Source organism: Camelus dromedarius, chromosome 4 (genome assembly GCF_036321535.1).
Source record: "Camelus dromedarius isolate mCamDro1 chromosome 4, mCamDro1.pat, whole genome shotgun sequence".
NCBI classification, from domain to species: Eukaryota; Metazoa; Chordata; class Mammalia; order Artiodactyla; family Camelidae; genus Camelus; species Camelus dromedarius.
Window position 1 is genome coordinate 38,965,451 of NC_087439.1, and position 25,711 is coordinate 38,991,161.

At 37.6% G+C, this 25,711-nt stretch overlaps 1 protein-coding gene across 1 annotated transcript in view; it reads right to left on the minus strand.

Moving 5' to 3' along the window:
* Positions 1-5,853: 5,853 nt before the first annotated feature.
* Positions 5,854-25,711, minus strand: part of IFIH1 (interferon induced with helicase C domain 1) — a 50,795-nt gene continuing 30,937 nt past the window's right edge. Inside the window, exons 6-16 of the mRNA XM_010985569.3 lie at positions 20,230-20,440; positions 19,162-19,379; positions 17,868-17,984; positions 16,097-16,220; positions 15,285-15,551; positions 14,695-14,954; positions 12,111-12,260; positions 10,489-10,650; positions 7,040-7,230; positions 6,441-6,534; positions 5,854-6,341 (exon numbers count right to left, since the gene is read on the minus strand). Of these exons, the coding sequence (XP_010983871.2) occupies positions 6,162-6,341; positions 6,441-6,534; positions 7,040-7,230; positions 10,489-10,650; positions 12,111-12,260; positions 14,695-14,954; positions 15,285-15,551; positions 16,097-16,220; positions 17,868-17,984; positions 19,162-19,379; positions 20,230-20,440 (1,974 nt within the window). The 3' untranslated portion in view covers positions 5,854-6,161. The remainder of the gene's footprint in view (positions 6,342-6,440; positions 6,535-7,039; positions 7,231-10,488; positions 10,651-12,110; positions 12,261-14,694; positions 14,955-15,284; positions 15,552-16,096; positions 16,221-17,867; positions 17,985-19,161; positions 19,380-20,229; positions 20,441-25,711) is intronic.

Sequence of the window (25,711 nt, forward strand, 5' to 3'; positions counted from 1 at the left end):
TAAAATACATTCTGTCCTGTTTCTAAATTTTTTGGTTAGAGAATTGGTCAGATGCATTTGAGTCATTTCCTATGTGAAATATAATACTTACATCTAAGAGAACATAGTTGGATGTTTGAAAATTATAGCTTATTATGAACTAATTCTCATATTTCTTTAGATATTATTGTATGAATCTGAGTCCAATCTGGTGGGAGAAACCACAGAGTAATTTGCACAGGTAAATCTTAAAGTAAATAATGATTAACTTTATGGGTTCTGAGTAACAGGATTAGCTAGTAAGAAGTAAAAAGGACACTAACATATATGCAAATAACAGACATCTGAAGCAGCCACTTCCCTTGTGGCTGAGATGGAGCCCTCAAAGCTGATTCAGACCTTATTGGAGAGGGCAAGTGTAGGTTACCGAAAGCAAGGAAGTTGTCATGGTACCACTGGAACTTGCCAGAAGTCTACTTTTCGAGCTTGCTGGAAATGTGCCCTCTAGGGACCAGGGATATCTGCTCTTGGGGAGGTGTCTCACTGGAGGTGCTCTACACAAAACCGCCTGAGACTCTGCAGTTGCTGGCCACTGAGTGCTGCTGGATGCCATGCAAGACCCTGGTGCTGGAGAGAGCCACACGTACTGCAGGAATGGGATGCTGGAGGGCCTCCCACACTGCAGAAGCTTGTCAAGTAAGCACATCAGAACCAGCAAGCAAGCCCTTTCTTCTGCACTACCTCTTTAGCACCCTCTACAGGCAAACTTTAATGTCATGATAGCCGGCAGAGCAAAACATTTAAAAGGCCCAGATGCATTTTTAGGGAGCAGTTAAAAAGGTTGAATTTGGAGATAAAAGGCAATAAATTGATAATTGTCACTGTTATTTTCTGACATTCCAGAGACTACAAATATTAATATGAATATTCACAAAAATTTCCCACTTCCAAATGCACACTTTCAAGGTGAAAAAACCATTTGTGGTTTAGGCACCCATCAAGCCTAGGATAATGAAGAGAGGAAAAGAAATGAACACAGTAAAACCATATTGATTTACATTTAAAGGAAGAGATGGGGAGGAGTAGGGGAGATAAAAAGTAATACAGGATTATTTAGGGAAATAAACTGGAGAAGTTTTGAAAAGAGAAAAGGAGGTGGTGAAGTAATTTTCATGTATAATTATAGTTCTTTGGGAAACACAGAATTTAAAAGATTTGAAAATATTTTTATAATATGCAATATCCATTTGGACTTTTTCTGCATGCCAAAAATATTTAAATTAATTTTTAATTTGTCTGGATATTAATGTTGGGTTTCTTTTAATACAGCTCCATGTTGAGAGAAGCTACAAACAGAAGCAGCTCTATTTGGGTTACACTGACCATAACATTGTAAAACTTTCTGAGTCCATCAAATCGTGTTTCTTGCAGTCTTTTAAGTTTTGCATTTTGTCTCAAAAGAAATGAGTGATAAAAACAAAACACTGAACTAAGTTGTTTATTTCAAAATATAGAGAGCCTTAACTAACCTTTCCCCATGAAGTTTGTGACTTTCAGTAGAAAAAAACTGTTTATTCTAATTAAACACAAGAAACATCAATGTTTTAGAGAAAGAACTCAAATGGGAACCCTGTCCAAGATAACACTGATGGGTGTTTTTGGTCATTGTAGTATTATACAAATCCTTACAGCTTAATGAATTATCATTTCCAAGGCCCATTAAGGGATTCAGACGGCAAGAATTAACCTTCCAACAGTCCATGCATCCTATGGGTACACAATAAAATACAAGCATGCATAAAGAGCAGCAGAGGGCAGGGTTTGAAGGAAATATTTAAGCTGGAAAAAATGCTCATCTTTGGTTCATTATTATTTTACATATATATTACTGAATTAAACAGTTAAATTTCTTTCATAAGTGTCAAAATAATGTCCAGTTTTGAAAATAGTATGTAAAGAATAATATATTTCATCAAATATATTCAACTTAAATGGTGGCTCAAATGTATTCTAACAACTGCATGGTTAACTGTTATTTCCTATACACAGTCTGTTCCTCTTCCCACCTAGAACATGGCCTTTAATTTGGATTTTAAACTTATGAACCAATAGGGCTCACCTATGATGATAAGATGCTTATGAAATAATTTATTTCCTGTAAAAAGGGATTTGGTAATGCTCTGTGTGGAAAATATCTAAAAATTATAAAGAATGTCTGGAATGTTTTCCATATATATTTATTACTTTATAACCTATGACCTGAAAAAAAAAGTTTAGGGATTTAGAAACAAATAAAAAACAATTACTATTCGTGCCGGACAAAAATTACTGTTGACATGTTACAACGGAATCTCTGTCTCTTTCTTTTTTTCATACAACTGCTGGCCTGCTCTATACAGCATTATTATTTTCTTCTTGGAGATGAAGACAGACTCTAATTAGAATTGTGTCTACATGATAGACCTGCTTAAGTCCTGTAGCCACTTCATAAATAAGTGCTGATCTTTATATTGATATTAATACCTGCCTTTATGTTGCACACATGGAAGATCTGGACATTAAATCCGTCCTCTCGCTACACTGGAGAGCATATTCATAGCAATCAGGTTTCCTGACAGCTACTCCTTACTTCTTGAGATCAGCGCTCTAGGCTAATCATTGAACGTGGGGGCTCCAAGTCTGTACATATGCTATTTATAATCAAGCCATCGGTCTAAAATGTACTATTGCTACGCCTTACCTACAACTGTGCTTCTGCTGCTGCTGCTGCTGCTTGTCTGGCAACTCTTGTTAATATATTCTAGACATTATTGCCTACTATGTGCCAACTACCAGGTATATTCCACACAATATCCAAATTCTCCTAAAAGTCCCTCAAAGTCACTATTGATTTCCTACAGTCTCAGAGAGATTAAGTGACTTGTTCAAGTCACAAAACCCAAGTCTGTCTCACTCCATGCTCTCGCCAGAAAAACAAAGATATAAAATTGCACACCTAGTATAACTAATTAAGGAGAAATTCACAAACTGAAGAAGACAAAAGAAGCTCACAGTCATTTCAAATTAACTTCATAACTCTTCAAGGAAAATAAAGTAATTTTCTTTCTTTTTTCTTAATTGCTATGGCTCATGTAATTGTTTACCAGATTCTGGAAATGAGCACTTTTGTGCTCATGGTGCATGAACATGACTTTCCCTGAATGTGCTCTCCATTCTAGTTTTGAAAACGTAAACTGTGTCAGATACTGGAAACTGAAACATGGGGTTTGTCTTTGAAAAACATAAAGGATGTCTGCTGAAGAGGTGGCAGGTCTTCTCCCCATGTGCAAAGGCACATATCAGAGAGGATCACAGTGACCAGAAAACTTTGTAGCAAGAATATTTTGTAGAAAATATCAATAAAACCCAATAAGCAATCTACTTGGGGGCTGAACATTGCTAATTTTCTCACTTACTATAGTTCTTTTCCACGGGCACATAAGTATGTTTAGGTCTCCTACATCTGAAAAGCAACAATGACAACGAGAAACTCCAAATTCTCTTTGGCTTTATGTTTAACTGAGCTGAAAACACTAGAAGCCTTCCTTCCCTGAAGTATAACGTGCTGATGTAGAGACTATCCAACTGCAAGGAGAGAAATACTCACCTCTCTTATAACATTTTTCACTTTCAAGATTGCTTGTGACATGCACTAATTGTCCCTTGGAAAACCATTTCTCATCCATTTTGTGTTTCTATAAACTGTAAATTACTGTATCTTAATTTCATATGATCTGAAATGGTCTCAGACTTTCAGTAGTAAGCCTTTACATTTCTTATCCACAAAGTTGGCCGATGATCTGTTGGCTTAGAAGTTCTTGTGGTTCTGGAATTTCAGGACTTTCAAACCTGCCTTGAGATGCACGACTCCAGTGTGCCTGTTCTGTGAGACCCCTGCAATGCCCTCTCAGATACAAGCCACCTTCAAATGTGTCATCTGCTAGGGCAGGTTATTTAGCTCACAGCTGGTGATGTGGCTGCTGTTCACCACAAGTCACCAGACAAGGTCTCAAAATGGAAGCAGTAGGGAACCAGAAGCATTAACTGTGAGAATGCTAGAGCTGTAAGGAAACGTTGACGTCATTTAGTATCATCTCTCATTTTCCAGGAAAGTAAACTCAAGCCCTGTGAGATGAGGTCACTCAGTCACCCAACTACTTGAAGGTTTTGTACAAACTAAAACTTGGGCATTCTAATCTGATGTCTACATGTCGTGAGCATATTTTGTAAATGACCTTAAAATATTATGATTATTAAACTGTTCAGTAACAATCAATCACAATGTTACAATGCTTACAATTGGTTTTGAATGAAATACATGCATCATAGTTTGAGTTTTCAGGTACAATCTCAAATTTAGTTTTATATTACTTTAAACATGTATTTTAAAACTCTGAAGTAGAAATAATACTTTATTGAAAAAAATACTGGAAAATGTAGATGAAAAACCTGATATTTGTTGACATCTCAAAAATACTCTACATATGTTATGGTAGTACATTTAGCTATTTTATACAGTTGGCTTCTTGCATAATTTCCAAAATGTTCTAGAAGACAGAAATACTTCAAATGGAGTCAATTGGAGTTTTAAAAAGAATTTTAAGAAAACCACAATTTTCCTTTGTTCTCTTGCATTCTGAAGAGCTCTGGCTGGTTGATATTCATCTTTGCTTAGGTCTTACCAAGAAAATATTCAAAGCTAAATTTAATTAATCTGAAAACCACAGACGAATTTTCTTTTCACTCCCTCCAACATTTTGTTTCTCCTTCGTCATAGGAGGTGACCTTCTGTGGTGCAGACCGTATATGAGACCGCCAAGTGTGGGTTAAAATGTCATTTATGCTCTGTCTTGATCATGTGGCCCTTCTATGCCAAAAGAGGCTGCTTGTCTACCGGGAGAACGTTCTGTAGTGCTGGGCCCTGTGTCCATCTCCAAATGATCACACACAGTTCAGAAATACTGAAAATGTCCCAGACACAGAGAGGTTACTCTTCTGCTTAGGACTAGGGAGTGGTGGAGGTAGACATTATCTATTATTCTCCAATGACATCCAGCATCTGCTACTTGCTATACCCTGTGTAAACCCTGGACATCACTGACACAGGTCATCTTGTAGGTGTAATAACCAGTCTGGATTTAGCCTCCATTCTTGTTATTAGGTACTTTTCGAGCATCGTGTTATGTTTGTGAGCTGAAAGCTGTGGAAATAAGTTTTAACATACCTGAGACTGCTTCTTAATAATACCTTGCCTTTGATGGCACTTCTCATTTTTTGAAGTGCTTTCTCTGCCCGAGGTGGATATGCCCTGAAGATTCCCCAACCTTGAGGGGCAGGACCTGTGAATATGATGGGGTTACACTTAGACTCCTGTGATTACAGTTAAGACTCTGTCTTAGCAGACTTGCGAGAGTCTCCTGCTGGCCTTGAAGAAGGAAATAGCTGTGACAGGCCCCGTGAACAGGCCATGGTGAGGGTGACCCTGGGAGCTCAGAGTGACCCCCAGTAGACAGTGAGCAAGAGAACGGAAATCCCAGTCTTCAGCTGCAAGGAATGACAGCCAACAACCTGGAAGAGTTTGGACGTGATTCTCCCCACAGTGTATCCAATGAGAACCTTGTCTGGCTGACACCTTGATTTCAGTCCTCTCAGACCCTGTGCAGAGGACCTGCCTGGACCCATGACCTGCAGAACATGTGCAATAATAAATGGGTGTTGTTTGAAGCCACTAAGTTTGTGGTCATTTGTTATGCAGCAATAGAAAACTAGTAAAAGCAAAGGCAGATAACACTAAAATCATTTCACCAATAAGGAGACTGGCTCAGAAAGACGAACTGATTTGCTTAATTTTATTCTGGACTGAGATTGGTGCCTTGGATCCTCATTTATACTCCAGCATTCTTCCCCCAGTACTGTAACGCTCCAACTGATGAGAATGACTGGTAGCTTTTCTTTCCCTCTGCCCACCAACAAGACAGAAATTGAAAGCATAATATATTATCTTCTTCCAAATACAGCTCAACACAGAGTAAAGCAATGATTTTATTAATTCCCACTTCAGTTCTGTGGTATAAGGAAAATAGTAATCAATATCATATTAAGTGTCAAGTTGATAATATCTGAAAGGAATCTTGAACTGAACATCAGTCTTCATCACTAAACAAACAATATTCTGAATAGTTGAGATCGGGAAATGTGATCGGTAATTCTACCCACTTTTTATATTGTTTCTTTACCAGATTATTTTTGAAAACCACTACATAGTTCTTTATTTTGAGACAAGGCAAATCTAAGCCTTTGTGCACCATCATCGTTCCCCAAGTCTGGAAAACAAAAGAGAGAATGAGGGAAAAAATTAATGCACATTCAATTAAGAATTCCGTTTGGTCAAAGTAAAATTAAACCCACAGTAATTTACTTACTTGGCCACATTCTTTGCAGATTATCTCGCCATTTATTTGATAGTCGGCAAACTTGTTTTGCAGTGCTTTGTTTCCTCTCACAATATACAGTTTCCTAAAATTACCAAGGAGTCAGAATCACCCCTGAGAATTTGCAGAGGAACAATAACACAGCCCTTGGCTGCTGGACTCGCCGCTCAGCCCCGTGCATGCTGTCTCACACCCTGTTCCTTCTCTCCCTCCTTCTACCCAGGTCACCAGGCAGAGGCCCTCTTTTCACAGACACCTCTCAAGGGGTATGTTGCCTTTTGTGGCTTCTTTCAAGTTGGCTGATTATTTTAACCAGACTTAAGCTGTTCAAGAATTTGAGAACAAATACGAGCAGACACAAACTGATGTGCCTTGGATCAAAATGGCCTTGGGTTTTACAAGTCTCTCTTCCCGCCCCAGGTGATATATTTAAAAAATGGGCACTTGAAATAGGGATGTAATTTAGGGGCGAAGGAGGGGAAGTTCTGAAAAATAATGAATCTCATTTATACTATTTTGGAAGAACATTCATAATACAATCTGCTTCCTCCCTTATAAAGAAACTTAAAATTGAGTCTTCCTGGACTTACTTGAACTCTGGTGTCATATTGACATGGTGCATCCTCTCAATTACGTGGATATCTTTTCCAGAGCAGGCTGGAACACTGCAGTTCTTGCAGAGAAAACTTATTAAGGATGGGCTGTCTTTGAATTCCTTTGCAATACTTCTCCTGATTTTCATTTTCTTTTCCATTATACTTTGCAACTGTAATTCCAAAATCTGCATCAAGAAAAGAATATTCAATGCTTTTTTTAAAAATATAGTTTCACTGAAGTAAGTGCCTGGAATTCAGAGATCTTAGACAGTTGTGAAAGTATACCTTAGCCCACAGTCTAGAAATAAACATAATGAGGCAACAGCCCCCAAATAATTTAGCATAGAATCTTCTGTAATCAGGGAAATGAGGAATCTTCGGCTGTTCAAAACACAGCCTATTTGATTTTAGAAAAGTTCTATTGTGAGAAAGTCTTTGGCAATATTTAATTTAAAAACTCTCCCTCTATCTTCTTCCTCCATTAGTTTTAATTCTGTCTCATAAAATAAGTCTACTCTTTCTTCCACATGGAGTCTCTTTAAAGAACTAAACACTGTTACTTCGCCACCCTTAGTTGTCTGTTATCTGTGATAAGCCCCCAGTTTCTTCCATTTTTCTTCATACATTATAATTTCCAGGCCCTTTGCTATCTTAGTACATCTCCTCTTTTTATATTTGTGGTAGAATCTACTAGTTTCCCACCAAGTAGCCACTCTTCCTAGGAACAGAACTGTAATTTTATTCTAGGTAGAACTCTGCTAGCTAGATGACTGCATTTCCAAGCCAGTGGCCTTTGAGCCATGAGAAGATACTGAGTGGAATTTCCAGAAAGGTTCCTTAAGTATCAGATAGCTGGCATTGCACTTTCGCCTTTTCCATCTTCCTCCTCCTTTCTTCTTAGTGTGAACATGTGGCAGTTTAAATTATAAAAGCCCTGATCTCCAGAATGGAAGCCAAATGATAAAAGGGCAGAGAAGAGGGAGAGAAGAGTTTTGGCTTCCTCACGACATCATGGAGCTGTTGTATGGGTCTAGATTGCCTACCTTCGTTATATGAAAGAATAAATCCTTAAATTTTTATATTCTGGATTATGTGGCTAGTGGAGAAACTTACTGCATAACAGAGACAATACAGGTCGTTTATGAGACACAAAACTTGAGAGAGGGACTGGCCAGTTCTCAGACCTCCACAACTTCACAGTAGCAGAAAAACCTAGGTCTTAAATAATTTACCTCCAAACTAAACCTCTTGGAGATAACAAATTTATATTAAATTGCGGAGGAATCTATTGCTTTCCTTAAGACCGAAGGGAAGTTTTCAGTAAAATCATCATGCTGATGAACAGAGCTGAATGGCCCATTTCTTTGGCTCTCACCTCTGTGTTTCAGCCTTGATTTGAGGTAGCCAGATTTATCACAGAAAAGAGAAGAAAACCTTGCAAGTGCACCTGCTGGATTACAGCACGGTTTAATCAGACAAGTACAAAGACTAATTTCCTATGTAAATTATAACAATATGATGGATTGAAGTATTCTGTTCCTTAAAAGTTTAATAAGGTTGTTCTTGCAGGATATCTATGGCTCAGTGAGCTGATTAAGAGGCGATCTGGGATAGGATCACATACATGTAGGCTATTAAGAAACACCTATTAGTGTGAGAGAAAGAAACAAAACCAAGGTCAGTGTTTGGATATGTAACCAGGACATCAGAGACTAAAAGAATAGCTCTAAAATAGTAAAGAATATAAGACAATTAGGGAGGGGAAAAAAAGAAAAGAAATCATAATAAATACATGGAGCCACAGCTATAATCAATCTAAGTCCAAATAAAACGTAATAACACAGCAAGAGTTGTCGGGGCAATGCCAGGGAAAGTGTTTAATATCTTCAACTTGCTCCTAGAAGTCTGATTTGGTTTAAGAAGCTTTTAGTTATGTATAAACTCTGTATATGACATGGAAAAATGACCTCACCTTACATGTGGTTGCCTGAATCGTTCATTAGTGGTTGCCTGGACATTGTCTTGAGAAGGATTTTTAAATCAGAAGAAAGGAGTGCTGTGAGCTGATAGCAAAGTCTGCTGGGGACTTGGAACAGAGCAGTGGTGGCATGTACCCCACATCATGGCCATCCCTGCTCTGAGTCTGCCTACCTGGAGTAGTTCTAGGATGGTAGGTCAATTAACCAAAGGAGACCTAAAAAGGCAGTTCATTCTAGGGAACCCAAAGGGGCTGTGTCTTGCTCTAGAGAGTAGCTGGGAAAATGTGATGCATAAACTCCAGAAATGGTTCTAGAGTTTACACACAACAACTGGTCTTGAAACATCAGTCCTTGAAATCATCCCACTTGATTTATTCATTTAGGACTTTAAATGTAAAGCAAAAACTTTCCAGCGGTATTATATGGCCACAAATGTTTGATTTGACACCATAAAATGTTTGGTTTGCCTTATATTTAAAGGGGTTTTAAAATATAAATTCGTGTAGAAACCTGGCCAGGAAACCTTGGAGTTGGTTATAGCAATGCACACCAATTTGAAAGCATCCCTTTCGTGAAACTCTATTTAGGGGAAAGCCAATTCCAATGTTAAGAAACTAACATTCACACCCATATGCAAGGGTGTGAATTTTCTTCTAAATGGATTGTTTGCTATTATAGTAGTTACAGTCTTTAATTCAGTGGTATGGGGGATTTCCTGAAATATTGTAGAAATACATTCTTCCTTCACCGCATTCCTCTCACAACTCAAATGACTCTATGTTAGTAAACTGAGATGCAGCAAGATGACAAATTACGTATTTTCTTAACATTCAGGGCTAGCCTCAACGTCTCTCCCTTGAAGAGGCCTCTCCCAAACACCCAGCATGAAGGGCCCACCTGGAGGCTTGTTCCACATTGTCCTATTCTAATTCTCCAGCACATCTCTCCATATGATGTATTTCTTGCTTTATTTCTGTTTGTTTCTCTTCCTTAAACCTCACTATTACATACTAAAATATAAGTTCCATGCAGCAGGGGTCTATCTGCATGGTTTGCCAGTGTGTCCTCTATTTCTAGAATGCTGCCTGACACACAGCAGGTGTTTCACAAATATTTCTGGGATGAAAAAAACCACAAAAAACTGTGCCTGTACAATCAAATTAGACCAAACCAAAATTACCAGGTGGGGTTGAATAAGTGATGAGTGAGTTGCACTCATCTTTCTGGAGCAACGGCAGCCTAAATCTGTATGATCAAAGGTTATAGAATGGCTCCCTGACAATTTCTGCCCACCATGGATCTAGAGTCTTTGCATCTGAATCTGGACTTTGCATACCCCATCAAACTGGAATTTATAATCCAGCACAATGTCTGTCTGGAGACTTAGCTGCAGAGGTATCAATGGCAAACACACGCAGCCCCTGTAAAGTGAAAACTAAGTTCAGAGTTGGCCCGGGACAATACCTTATGCGCAAACTCCTCTTGTTTCATATTTTGAACACGGTCTATTGCTGTATACATCATTTTCTCTCGGAAATCATTAACTATCTCACGCTCAATAACTCCTGAGCCGCTCTGGGCAACCAGGACGTAGGTGCTCTCGTCAGCTCTGGCTCGACCACGGGCCTGGAGAACATAAAGAAATCAAGTGAATGAAGGGCTATGCCGTGGGAACTCACCTATGTTTGTCCTCAAATGACATTCATAGCTCAGTGTCTCAGTCTTAAATGAACCTTCCATTCTCAGTAAAATCAGTTATTATTCACGTTTTGTAAATTGGCTATTTGAAATTCCAAATGCACTTCGTGCAGAAACAACATTCTAAAGTGATGATGGCTGGATCCCCAGCAGCCCTTAAAGGCCTCAATTACACAAGACCATCCTGTCCAGCTTTTCTGTCCCCAAGGACCCCCTCGCAAACCCTGGGAATCATGTGATTTGGGCTGGGGGAGCCCCACTCCCCGTGCCTGACAGAAGGGATGAATGGGGGAGAAGCGGCACCTCTGACCTTGACACCAGGGCTGTGGAGCATGCCACTCTGTTCTGGCACCCTACCTTCAAGCTGAGCACATTTTTCCATGAAAACATGCTCAACGTGGTGATAAATGTCTATAATCTTTTAATTAAAGTAACAATATTTACGTACATTTTGAATAACAGAAAATGTAATGGCCTTGCCCTGGAACCTCACTATCGAACTTAATATTATCCCCATGAAAAATGCATTCTGAGTAATAAGACACTGACTAACACATCAACTCCTAAAATACAATACTTAATTTGATGGCTGTCTGGTTATCTTAAGTCTTCCATGACTTGCTTTCCATTCAAGGATGCAATTTAAAGTATTAAAAAAAAAACAGCTAATTTTATAGGAATAATATTATCTCTATTCATCAGCACAATTCTCACACATACTCAACAAAAGGTAACAATTATATTGTTAACATAGTGTGGGCAAGAAATAAAGTGAAACTGAATGAAAACTGGGACATTTCACTAATTTTTTCTTTTTTGCATGTATATGTCGGCCTCCCTCAACATTTAATTATAAAAAATTTCAAACATAGGGAAAAGTTGAAAGAGTAATAAAGGAAAATGCTAAAACAGTAGGGCTCCCTGAGGTTCAATGTGTTACTCTGTCAGGCGTTTGCCCGACACTGCGCTTCAGATCCCGGGCCCAGCTGGGGCATCAAAGATGTCCTAGGAATGAGGACGCCTATTCTGACTCTTAGAGATGGGCCATGTGTCATGCTCCTAAAAAGTTTTAAGACACAGAAATAACAACCAAAGAAGAGTTGTTTAAAAATACAACAAGTATCTGGTTGTCAGATGAATTAAACAACAATATAAAGGCAGTACTACATGGCTCTTCAAGATTTCTCTTTTTTTTTAAATTAAAGTATATTTGATATAAAACACTAATAGTTTCAGGTGTGCAACATAATGATTCAATATTTGCATACATACTGATTTCTCTTTTAGTAGGAAAACATATTTTAAAGCTATGTGTGCTGTTTTACTAAAAGAAAACAAAACAAGAACATAAGATCAAAAATTGACATAGTTGAGGTATTTGAATGTACCTGGACCATGGCTATTTCATTAGTGACGAGACCATAACGGATAACGATGTTACACTCTTTAATATCCAGACCTTCCTCTGCCACCGTGGTAGCGATAAGCAGATTTATTTTCCCCGTGCGGAATTTACTAATGACTTCTTTTTGTTCATTCTGGAGAAACATTTTAATAAATTAAATGTAATGCAAAACACATCAAAATCTTCTAATTAGGAAAAGAAATATTAAATTGCAACTGGTCAGTGTAAATCCAAGGATTAGATCATACACGGATTTGCTACCATCTGTTTTTGGCACTGAACAAACACATGATGGGGAGACAACATTTGATTTCCAATCTGGGATTACCACCCAATAACAAAAATATTTCCATCCATCAGTCTGGAGGTGGGAAGGTCATCATTTATGCCAGCGAAATAAACTGATGGGTGACTTGCGAGGAAGAAAGGAGGTGGTGCTCTCAGCTGACAAGAGGAAACGGTGATGAGAAACTGAAGTGGGGTTTGCTTTTCACTGTGTTGACTTCAGAATCTTTTAATAGTCAGAGAATAAGATGTAGTGACACTTTTAAAGATAGTCGAATTTTGAGTTGCAGAGAAAACATACACTGTATACTGCATTTGGTCACTTTAAGAGTCATTTGAGAAAAAAAACAAACAAACATATGAAATAATCCTAGAAGAAACTGAAAACATTGGCTGCCTCCAGGGAGGAGAGTTGGAAGGCTGGAGGACAATGGGGAGCCCTGAACTTAATGATTTTGAAAGAGGCAAATATATTATCTGTTCAAAGGGATAATAAAATACAAATGAAATAACAGGTTATTAAAAACATAATTGAGACAGCTATATCTACATGGGAAAAAATCTGAATTCTGAAAGTTAATACAGGTAAAGAAATTAAACACATACTTTGGCCCTTGCATAGGAGGGACGCGTTAGCGTCTGGCGAAGCCAGCGTAGTTCTTCGTAACGGTTCTTAAAAAGCTGTTGGTCCAGAGGCCTTAGCTGCATATTCACACTATCTTTTGCCCCCATACATTAAACAGAGATGCACACGTCAGTCAGACAGGCTGTGTGTTCTCCTGACTCCTTCCCGTTCTTTTCAGAGCCAGATGTTACATCATGTGTCTTTATTTGACACCTATCTGCTGCAGAATTCTGCAGAAAGCTCCCTTCCTCATATTCTCGGATAATTTCTGCTTCTTGTGCTCAGGCCCACTGATAAAGACCTACCAGTCCTTGGATTCTAGCAGATGCTGTGCCTTATTTCAAAGGAGTAACTTTAATTACGAGAACTTCAGACACAGTGTCAGACCCTCAAATCACATCAAGTCGATGCCTAGCTCCTCTCCCAATGGGTAAGTTCAACTCAGTGCCTAAGGTGATGAGGATGTGGGGAGTGACCAAGGGGGTGTGTTCTATATTTTGGCATGCAGCCACCAGGTCTGAAATGGATAAGGAGCAAAAAGTAGCTTGAATGTCTACTTTCCATTTTTACTCCACCTCTTTTCAAAGAGGAGTTGAGGCCACATAAAAGCAAAGTCATAACACTAAGGCTAATATAATAGAAACTAAAAAACAGGACTAGAAGTGAAAGAGTACAGACGTATTACTTATAAGGATTGACACAGAGGCTGAGAGAATGAACTTCAGTTTTGCCTGTGAGTTTCCAGGAAGCCAGGGCAAAAAGGGAAACATGTTAAGTATACTGACTCTCATCATAAAGAAGAAAGCAAACTCCTTCCCCAAGGAAAACAGTGCTTTCTCTGGCATAAATTTTAGAGGCAACTGTAATGTGAGAACATGTACAGAATGTATCGAGAGTCATGGTAGGCAATTTCAAGAACTATGTCTTTTCAGCAAACATTAAAACAGATTTAATTTGCTCCATTGGACTAAATGATGAAGCCCATAAGAGAATTAAAGTGTTCTCTTGTCCAGCAAGACTCAAGGTCAATGTGACTTCAGAAGAACATTTTACCCTAAACCGTCCTTGTTTCACCCATGCTTTTAACGTCTATGAATGCTTTTCTTCTCTCCCAAGGTTTTTTGTTTGTTTGTTTGTTTTTACTGTGCATATAAGTAGTACAATGAATTGAAAACAAAACAAAACAAAATCTTTAAAGCAAAAGAAAACCTCTCATGGTCCCAGATCTCTAACACATCAAATGTCTTAATTTTCCCAAGCTCCCTTACAGATCTCATACTATGCAAACATATTTTACATAGTTCTGATTATAAGCACACATTTCTGTGGGAATTTTATTTTTCCACTTGATGTTATATTGCAATCATTTTCCCATTTTGTTATTTAGCTTAAATGTCAATCATTTTTGCAAAGGAAATTCAATTTAGAAAGTTCCTTCAAGTATGTGAAACAAAATGACTTCTAGAACAATGCTTAGCCTATTAAATACCACAGATTAGATTGCTATTAAACTCATATTTTCTTTCAAGAACAAGTGTTTCTTTCCATAAAATTATCTGTGGGTTGGTGAAAGGACTGATGAAAAAAAGACTACAACTATCCCTTTTGGGAAAAGAAAGAACAGCGTAAGAAAAAAATTCCAAAATAATTTTCACACCTGTGTCATGGGCTTGAACTCACTGCTGTGTCCAGCTCCAATCAGATAGTGGGCTTTGACTCCTACTTCTGCAAATTTTTCATTCTCAGTAATCCACTGGGAAAGGGCATATGCACTCTGTCGTGTTTTGGTGAAAATTATTCCTCGTGCTGATTCCTCAGTCCTTGTATATTGTTCCATTATGGTGTTTCTTAACTTGGTCAGCTTTTCATTTTCATGGTCTGGGTTTTCAGCCAGCTTTTTCAACATTTTCTTGTTTTCTTTAAGAAATAATTCACTTAAATTAGTAAAATGCGTGAATAATTACACTGGAAGATTTTATATAATGATGTACTAAGATATTCAACTACAGTTAATCTTGTGCCATATCTAATAATCAGGCTAGTTTTAAAAAAGAATGATTGTGATCATACAGCTTATGACTAGTCTGATCACATCAATTAGAAATAGCCCCAATATGAATGGGACTTCTTTCAAAATGAAAGACTATTTTAAGAGGGTCTTTTGGAGCACTCTTGAGAAGGAGTGGGCTCATCCCAAAGAGGTGGTGAATGCATGAGACCATGCAAAAATGTTACACTGATTCTTACCCCAAAATAAAGTCATGAGAAATCGATCTGTATCATCCAGTTTCAAAGGTTTCTTTTCATCATCCTCATCTTCATCACCACCGTCACTACTCTCATCACTGTCATCTTCTAGGACTGCAAACTTCTTTTCTTTCTCATCACTGTAGAAAGCTTCAAGGTGATTGTAGGCATCAATCATTCGAATTGTATCATTAATTTGTAGGGCCTCATTGTACTTTCTCAAATGTTCTGCACAAACACGATCTTTGCGATTTCCTTCTCTTGCAGCTATGAAAGAATATATTGTGTACAGTGAAGCGATGATAGAACACCACCCCCTGGCCCACCAAACTGTGCTGTGGACTTGAATATGTTTATAATGGTGACTTGAAAATAGGCTTCACCTTGTTTCTGAAACGAGCAAATCAAGGATCAAAATGTGCCATGAGCACTATAAGAAAGCAAGTTTTCTGACTCCTCGACTTGCTACTCATGTTCTGTGTCAGCGAGAACATGCACTTGATTCATGCTGACTCAGAAGAATGGCATGACAAACATATTAATTGAGTTTCTGTTTGGAGATAGAGAAGTTAATATTTATCTTAATATTTTAAATATACAATAAGTGAAAGACTGGAGATAAAGAGAAAACAGACGAATTGGTGCCTCTTTCCTTAGTAAGGAATGAGAACGTGTTTATCCTTGTCCTACTTAGAACACAGAAATTCCATTTGCTATTCCATTTGCTTTCAGTTTGCTTGGGATTACGTGATACACCATCTGGAATCCTGGCATAAATGTGGGATAAATTGTTAGGTCAAAACCCAAATTACCTTTTTTTTCCATTTGAATGAGCCATTGTTCATAGGGTTGAGTTCCAAAATCTGACATTGGACAAATTTGGCAAAATGCTTGAATGTTTGTCATTATTTCTAGAAGTTTATCTTTAAATGGGTCCTAAAAGTAAATTATACACTTATTCTTACATGTTTATATTGTTAAATGAGTAACAGTATTTGTTAAAATAATTTCTGTGTTGTAATAAATTTGATTCAGAATCTATCTAGACAAAGTAACAAGCTCATCTCTGATCATGTCTTTGTACATGGACTTTTTAGTCAGCTTCTCTTTCACCTCTGCCCTCCACCCTCAAGCCACACCAACACCATGTATCCCTGCTGGAATTTCATTTTAAAAGTCTGACAAATTAAAATTAATGAATAATATATACACTTTGATTGATAATAGTAACCTTAAAAACATACATTAAAGTAATGCCCCAATTATTTAGAAAGCCTGTAATCTCATTTAAGAAACATTCCTTTTTTAGAAGAATTGGTTATAGTATAATTTCTACCAAAATAAAGAGTTAAAAGGCAGAGTTTTGAAAAAAGCCAGACACAGAAGAGTGCATACTATAGGATTTCATTTACATAAAGTTCAAGATCAGTCAAACCCCTTTTTGGTGTTAGAAGTCATGACAGCAGTTCTCCTAGAGGGGTGAGTGACTGGAGGGGAGAGTGGGAGGTGTTGGGGGTTGTGGCAATGATCTGGATTTTGTTTATACAGGTGTGTTCAGTTTAGGAAAGTTCAACCATCTGTACACTTAGGAATTGGTACTTTTCAGTACATGGGTTATGCTTCAATAAAAAGTATACCAAAAGTTAATTAAGTTTAAAAGTAAGATGGCGAATTCTTTTAATATATCCTGAGGATATTGTGGATTTTTAAAATGATTATGAGTAGAAACATGCATTTTAACTTATCAAATAAAACTGAATTAAGTAACAAAAAGTGAAGAAAAATAAAGTACATTCAAATGGGCTAGTTCAGCTGGAATAGACAGTACTCCTTTTGAGAATTTCCCCCCACCCCAAAATTGATCTATGGAGATTGGTTACTAATATTGGTTTAGTGCCTACTACATTTCAAACACAATATTATCTATTAAGTACAGTTCATATCCAACATCTTTACGAGGTAGATTTTCAAAGATTACACCCATTATCAAGTACATACAGCTAAAATGTATCATGCCTGGTATATTTTACAAGAGACATTATTGACATAATGTACTGGTCACAATGTCTAAACTGACCCTTAGTTGGATTTTATAATCCATGAAAATGTTCATCACGAAAACACCATTAAAGTAAATATTCACTTCTTTACCATGAGGATTTCCCTAATAAAGTAAACATGCCAATTAGGTAGGAGTCTCATTATCATTGTCAACTACGATCTGGTAGCAGAAAAATGGCTTTGTTCAATGTCAGAAAACCAATTCTGGAATTCACTAAGAAAGTAAAAAGAACAAAACAAGCCATGGTTGTCCCTCTAGTTTGGCCATACAACCCTCCCCTCCCTCACCCATCATGGCTTCTATGTAGTCAACCAATCAGTGGGCTACTCTTCACATAACACAGAGAGCTAAAAGAAGGATTGAAGAGAGAACTCACAGCAGGGCTTTTCTTCCCAATATCAATAAAGAAGAATAAAACTATAATTCTTTGCTAAAAATTTGAAATAATATATTTCAGATGGTCAGTATAAAATAATCTTTGCATCTTTCAATCAAATAAACATAAAATTTCAAGCACATACTTCTCTGGTGTCATCTGCAATTACAAACTTTTTGCATGGTTCCTTTATTTGGTCTTTAAGTTGATTAATATTTTCTTTCACGGTTTTAATGGAAACTGCATCAAGATTGGCACATATCTGGAAAAAAAGATATTTTTCAATATTCAAATAATTACTTTGCCCTTTCAATTGATTCAATGAGGAATTCTTTCTCATGTAAGAAATAGATAGCATGATTTGCTAAACATAGCATTTTAGTATTACTTTACTGTGGATCTGATTAACTAATAACATTTATCCTGAGAGAATAAAAAGGAACTTCTAAATCAAGTTGGTGGAAAATTTCAGGAAAAAATGTATTTATTTTCATTCCTTAAATTCCATTTTCCAGCTGGAAAAATGGCTGTGGAGAGAGTGCATCAAATTGCAGAGGCTGGTTATGAGATAATCGTATTACATGAGGCATTTTAAAGGCCATCCTGACATCCAAGCGTCTTATTACTACTTTCTTCTATGCATAAAAGAGGACAGTGCAACGCTAGGAGCAGCCGAAGCGCACGTGCCTGGATTTGGATTGGAGTTAGTCCTTAATCCTAGCAACAAGTTATACCTTGGAGCCAATAATTGTGCCTCCGTCTACTCTATGATATTTACTGACTTCAACTTTAAGTCCCTTCAAAGTAAGGGACTTAAAACACAAATTCAACTGCCTCGGGTGCCAGCATATCTTGTGAGTTACTCTGAAATCATTTGATGCTTGAGGTCAACAAAAGCACTTTTTGTGTTGTTACCATTTTGGGTGAGGGGACAATGCTGACAAGAAATACATTTTTAATTTAAGATTCTCCTATCGTGATTTTCTCATTAATTTGAATTACCCCAAATCTGAGGATCACACAGAACAAAAAAGGGCACAGAAGAAAACATGCAACTTTGAAACTCACGGAGTATGTATGAAAATTAGAAACTTTCACAGTTTATGCATATTTCTATATCAAATAGATCACTAAGTTTAGCAACAGGGGTAGATATTTAAAAGAAAGTATTTCATTTGTCCCAGTTTTTCCCGAGTTATGTTTGCTCTCCTTAATTTCTGTGCTACTGTTCTGTGTCATTGTTGTTCATTAGCGCATATTACTGTTTTGTAGAATACTGAATGTATTTACTTTATCTGAAGCATATAGATTTCACTTAACTGATGATCATAAACTTTCTTTCATTCACTCCGTGATTCTTGGACTTCATCTTCCCCAAGAAGCACTGGCATTTGCTCTAACTTTGGCTCTTTGGGTTATGCATAAAGTTAACGACTTACTTTTAAAATGTGTTCTTCGGCTTTGGCTTGCTTTCTGGCCCCTCCAACACCTGGTGACGCTGTTAGCCCCAGTATCTGAGGTAAGGGAATCACTGGTTTGTCTTCTTTTTCAAGTTTCTTGTTTTTCAATTTCTGTTTCAAATAATGCCTCATGATGTTATTATAGACTGCTTCTTTGTTGGTGTGATGGCATTCATCAATGATGATGAGGGAAAAGTCTTAAAAGAAAATCATCATAGTTTATTTGGCCATACTGGCAATGTACAGTGAAAAAAGTCCCTTTAAGCAAGTAAATGGAGCTGCCATGCGGGTGTCTTTTCTTGGGCAGAAGACTGGCAGGAGCATCCTTCACTTTTTAAGGGGAAATGCAACTATCCTAGCCACCTGTAAATATGGAAGTTTATATATTCTAATCATGAAACTGTCCCGGTTAGATATCATCCCCATTTAACAAATGAGTTTCTTAAAGTTTATAGACCTGAAAAGTGTTATGGGATGGAATTTAAACCATGACTTATTCCCCAAAACTCTCAGGATTATACTTTGTTCTTTAATAAAATACTTACTTTTAGGTTTGTGAATTTTATTTTTATTCTAGCAAATGAAAACACTATTTAAAGAGGAATAATTTTACCTTTTTTAACATTGCATTTAATTATTATGATTATATATACTTCTTTCCCTTCCTCCTTCCTACCTTTTCTTCCCATCCCCCACAAAATAGAAAGGACTGTATTTATTCTATGGAGAAGAAGGCTTATCTAACAGGATGTATTAGCATACAAAAAGAACTTGTCAAAACTTAGAAATAAAAGTAAATGGAAAGTCCAGGAAGTGTTTGATTTAATAATATTCTTGTACAGAATAAAATGGTTTTATTAAAAACTTGCAACTTTTTGTTTGCTTCCTCAAAGAAGGCTTTTAATAAAAACTTAAGCAATAGAAAACAGTTTAAACCAAAATTAATTTTTAAATCAATATTTCAAAATTATTTAATTAACACAACCTCTGTTACTACCATTCATATTACTACTAATTCTGTTTCCAGAAAGAAACATTTCAACCAACCTGACAACTGCACACCAGCATCTTCTCCTTCTTCTGAGTTTAAAAGCGCGTTTTCAAGGATTTGAGCTGTACTGATAATAACATCACAAGATTTGACAACTTTTGGAAATGATATTTTCAATTGGGTATCACCACTTAATCCAATAACATGATACCATTTCTTCAAAAATGGTTCAAACTCCTTGCGGAAGAGCTGTTCAACTAATGGTACCTTTAAAAATGCCAAAGTTAAAATGAGAGAGAGAGAGAGAGCATTGTCAGACAAAAGGAGTATTGATCAAAGGCCTACCAGGGGTCAAGCATTAACAGGGGTGTTTACATTATCAGTTGATTAAGCATAACAGCCTATCCATCATTCCATTCATTCATCTGTCAATAAACATTTATTGACTGTCCATTAGGTGTAGACATTGTGTCTGGGACACAAAGAAGTTTAAGATATGGTTGACAACTTTCAAGATCTCATTCTAGCTGAGCATAAGGACCAATACTAAACAAAACAAAACAGATTATCACAACACAATGTGATAATCACCCATGAAAACACATAGAAAGTGACAGTAAAAGGGAAGAAGCAACTGACTGCTCAAAAGAAGGGTTTAGAAGGAATTTTAATCTTGTAAACCATGGGTCAGTGAAGAGATAAATTGAAACTAAGGCTGAATTTGTAGAACAGGGTCAGCTATAAAGGGCTATGAACACCAAGCAAAGTATTTTAAATTTAGTATAACCGTCCACAGGACTCTTGTGAGTTGTGTTGTGGAGTAGATTTATTCCTCTGTTTGTCTGGGGATCAGGCCAGAGGCACCCTGCCTGAAGACCTGGAGGGAACAGAGAACCAAAAGTGAGGGGTGAGACATTGCCTAGGAGAATGGATGGAGGTGAAGGGATGGACAGCTGGACTAGCTTTGGTGGCTGAGAGGGAACAACAGCAAACAGTCTTGGCAAAAGAAGCGAAAACTCTTTTGGAGGTGTTGCCGAGCGAGAGTGCGTTGGCACTGAGATGACTCTACCTGATTGGTGATTCATGGTATCTTCACATTGGCCAAGAGGTGAAAATGTAAATCTTCATGAAGACCCTGACCTGCAAGACCATCACCCTGGGGGTGAAATCCAGCAATATCATGGAGAATACAAATGAAGGCTAAGATCCAGAATAAAGAAGGCATTCCCCCTTGGCCAGCAGAGGCTCATCTTCACAGGCAAGCGGCTGGAAGATGGCCTCACTCTTTCTGACTACAACCTCCAGAAAGAGTTGCCCCCACACCTAGTCCTCTGAGGGGTGCTGTCAGTTCTTGTCTTGCATTCACAACGCCCAGTGATGGCATTATGCTGCACTCTAGTCATCTGCCCCAATTTATGCTCAGAAATTACCAGCTTTGGTAATAGCTCCACCTGTTCAAAGTGGTAATAAAAGTTTTGTTGCATGGTAGGAAAGAAAAAGAGCTGACTCTCAGTATGTTGTAGTGTCTGCTGAAGGTGGCTGGGTTGACATCACCAGCCATTCAGGGTAGCTCCTGTATTAGGGGAAAGGAAAAACCAGGCCATCTTGAAGATTATATTTTAGAAGAATTTATATAATGGAAGCCCAGGTGTGCACAGTGTGGCGAATAGAGAGTTGGCAGGAAGGAAGGAATAGTTTCAGGGACAAACATCAAGGAATGTGCATTATATTCCTCATAATGTTAATTACCTGATAATGTGATCAGTGGTTATCTTTCCACTAAAAGGTATGTGCTATGCTTTTTTTTTTTTTTTTTAACTTGAGGTGAGCTTCACTTATGTGAAAAATAAGAACTGGCTGACCCTCCTTGCTAGAGAACAATGCATGAAGAACACTGCTGTGTATTATTATTTAGTAGAAATGGTAAAGGCTTCTAAGAGTGAATGTGGAGGGAAGAAGAGGTTAAATGGAATCTAGGGATTTAAAATCAATAACCAAGTTTGGTGAGTAAAACATAACACAGGGTAGAAAGAATAGAAAGAGAAACCTTCAGTTAGTGGGGTTTTTTCCCCCAAAGTGAAGTCTCTGTCTACCTGCCAAAAAACTAATTGAGAGATTTTGCAAATACAGACTCTGAGACCCATCCAAGAACTACTGAATCTAGGGACTGACCATCTCTGGGGACAGAGTCTTGAAGCTCGAGCTTTTATGAAGTTTCCATTATGATATTAAAGTCTTTTCAAAATTTGAGAACCATAGCTCTTCTCTTTCTTCCACAAAGTCATTTCTGCTTCAGTGTTTCACAACCAATTTTTCCATTCTATCTATACAAGAGAGAGGAAATAATCGAAGAAGGAAGTCAGCAAAAAAGATTCTGAGGAAGAGAAGGAAAATGAAACTCAGGAGAAAGAGACAGCATGCCCCAGGGGAAAGGGAGCTCTGGAAACAAGGCCATCTTGAAACATTCCAGCTTCTTGCTTGCTATGTGACCTTGGACAAGTTACTTAATGATCTCAATGTCCACATTAATAAAGTCAAGAAAATATTAACTTGTGGTGGTGGAATTGTTAAAAACATAAAATGAAATAGAGGTTGACATATTGCCAGTACTTGGAAAACTTCCCTGATATGTCACCTTCCTTTTATTCTAGCAGGAAACCTCAGCTCTGCCGCTTATTGGCTGCATGTTCCTGATGGGCCAATTAAAACCTCAGAAACTAAGTTTCCCATTGGTAAAATGGAAAATATACGGAAATATAGTTACTTCAAAGAGTAGCCATGTGGTTTCAATGAGATAACGTAAAGTGCAATACAATATTCATTATTATATTATTAATACATACTTCTTATTTCCTAGACTGTAGATTTTTTTGTGGACAGGATCTGCATTTGATTTGTCTTTAAATAACCACATGCTGCCAAATTACTGAAGAATATCTATACTAGAGTGACATAGAAACCTGAGATTCTGGCCATAAAGGTGATTCAAGACCTTCTAAAGAAGTAGCATCTTCTGGACTATACAACAAAAAGATGTCACAGGAGGTAGCAGGTGTTGGAAATCCTGATACTCCCTTTGGGTGGCGATGACTTCCTACTGAAGGACACAGGGAGAGCCAGATGCAAGTCTGACACGGCTAATTGAGAGGTGTGTGGTCCTCTTGGAGCCTTTTCCTGAGATGTGACAGAGCGCCTGCCAAGACTAATCAAACCCAACTGCTACCCACTTCTGCTGAATCATACGGGGCTGCATTACAGTGCCTGAAGGAACCTGGGATTTATCTCTCGTGATGTTGAAGCCCTAGATAGGAAATAGAAAGTCTGGGAACACAGGTGGTGTTTTCATTTCTCCCTGCATTTGAAGGCAATAACTTTGGAAAGGATGGAGTGAGGGGGATGAAAGTAAATGGTGTTAGGGAACAGGATTTCTCCTTCCTAGATCAAGGGTTATAACACCTGGACATTGGGCCAAATACAGAATACAGGCTATATTGACCTACTGGGTCAGAGATTTCCTGACTCAATCAAACAGAATTAAAGCCAAATTTACTTTAAAATTCAAAGAAATGGGATAATAAAATAAATAATTATGACATAAATGTAAGACGTAGTGAAGGGATTTCTGGAAATTCTTAGGGGAAAACAACAGGGATGAGGATCAGGAATGAGACACACATCCTTAAATGTCTACACAGCAATGCAGGGAATGTGAGTAATTAATGTGGACAATTTAGCATTTAAACATGGCTGCAAATGTGGGTTTGTAAGAATCACCTAGATCCAATGGGATGAAAGACTCTCGACTACAACCAGCACTAAGAGGATAAGGAGTTATTATAAAAAGGAAGGTGCATTAGATGCATACAAAAACATGGAACCTGAAAAGATCAATCAACATGGATGATTTGAGGAAATAAACCAAAGTATTGCATTTAGGCTCAAAAATTAACTGCACAGAGATAACTTGAGAGATCTGGCTTAACAGATTTTCAAATGAAAAGGAGCTGAGGCTTCTTGAGTTATGGAAAGCTCCAGAGGAATCTGTGGGTGCCAGCACTGGTGACAAAGGAAACCCACTCATGGCCCAAGTGTCACATCTTATCTTTCCCACACTCTGCACTAAGACTACATCTACAGTATTTTGTCCAAGCCTGGATGCTGTGTTTTAACAGGGTCTTAGAAAATGTTTGGAAAAGTATGAGCTCTCAGATGATGAAAGGTCTGGAAGTCTTGTTATATGAGGAACACATAAAGGAAATGGAAATATTTATCCCAGAAAAATCACTTTGGAGTCACATGATGCTTGCTGCTGTCTCTCTGTGAAGGGCTGTCATAAGGCAGAAGAATTAAGACTTAACTTACTCTTTGTAAGAGGAAAGAACTCTAACCATGAGTGTGGATTCCAGAGAAACAGATTCTGATGAATACAGGCAGGGCTTTCCAACAGTGTCCGTTGTTCAAAGAATGAATTGAGCTGTCTTATTAGAAAGGGGACCTCCTTGATACCAGAAGTTACTCAGCAGAGGTGAGACAACCACTCGGCAATGAATGAAAACTGGATCTTGAAGTTCTCTTTCAACTCTAACAGTCTATGATGCTATGACCTGATCAGGGAAGTAAAGGAAGTTGATCAAAAATAACTTCTAGGTTTTGAGGCTACATGCTTTTGAGGAGATGATATAACCAACAGACAGACAGATAAGTCAAGGAGAAGAGCCTTTAGGAGAGCAGATGGTAGGAATGAGTTTAAGGAAATGGCAGAATGTTCAAATGGTATTAAGAGTATCAGCTTAAGTGGTTTCCAATCCAGTTAATTTTGTTCTTTTCTCTGGACTTGCCACTTAAGACCTTGCTCACTGGTTAAGAAATTCCACTTCCTTAGTTATAAAGGTGAAGAGGAAGGGATGGAAGAAAGAATTAATATTTGCTAAGTCACTCTGAGGCTTTAGCTAGATTATCTCATTTAAACTTTTGATTGCTGTATAGGGCAGTATTATTTTATTCATTTTACAGATGAGGAAACTAAAATGAGGTTAGTAAGTGATCTAAGATCAAATTACTGGTGGGTAGAGATAGTATTCACACCTAGATTTCTTTTATTCCAAAAGATAATAACCTTAATAAAGGAAATACATGAAAAGCTATGAAAAAATTGTAATATATTACTATTAGCACACACACAAAACTGTTCTAACAGTGGACACAAGTACAAAGGCACAGTCTTTAGGTTTAGCAGGTACATACAAAGTGCATCTGGAGCTACATGACAGAGACCAGCAAGATCATGGATTCTGAGTATGCTTCTTTAGTACTGAAAGCAGGTTGCAACTAAAACTTTCAGTATAATAGAAATAAAAAAATATATAAGAAAGTTACATAGTCTACTACTCTATTTTCTATAAAGGAACAGATGAGAACCTAAGTAATGGAAAAAAAAAAAGACTGTTTCTGGTCATGGAAAAGTGTACTCAATTTTACTCCATAAAGCAGTAAAGATTAATAACTCCCATTTACAAATTTACAAATTAATAAACTCTG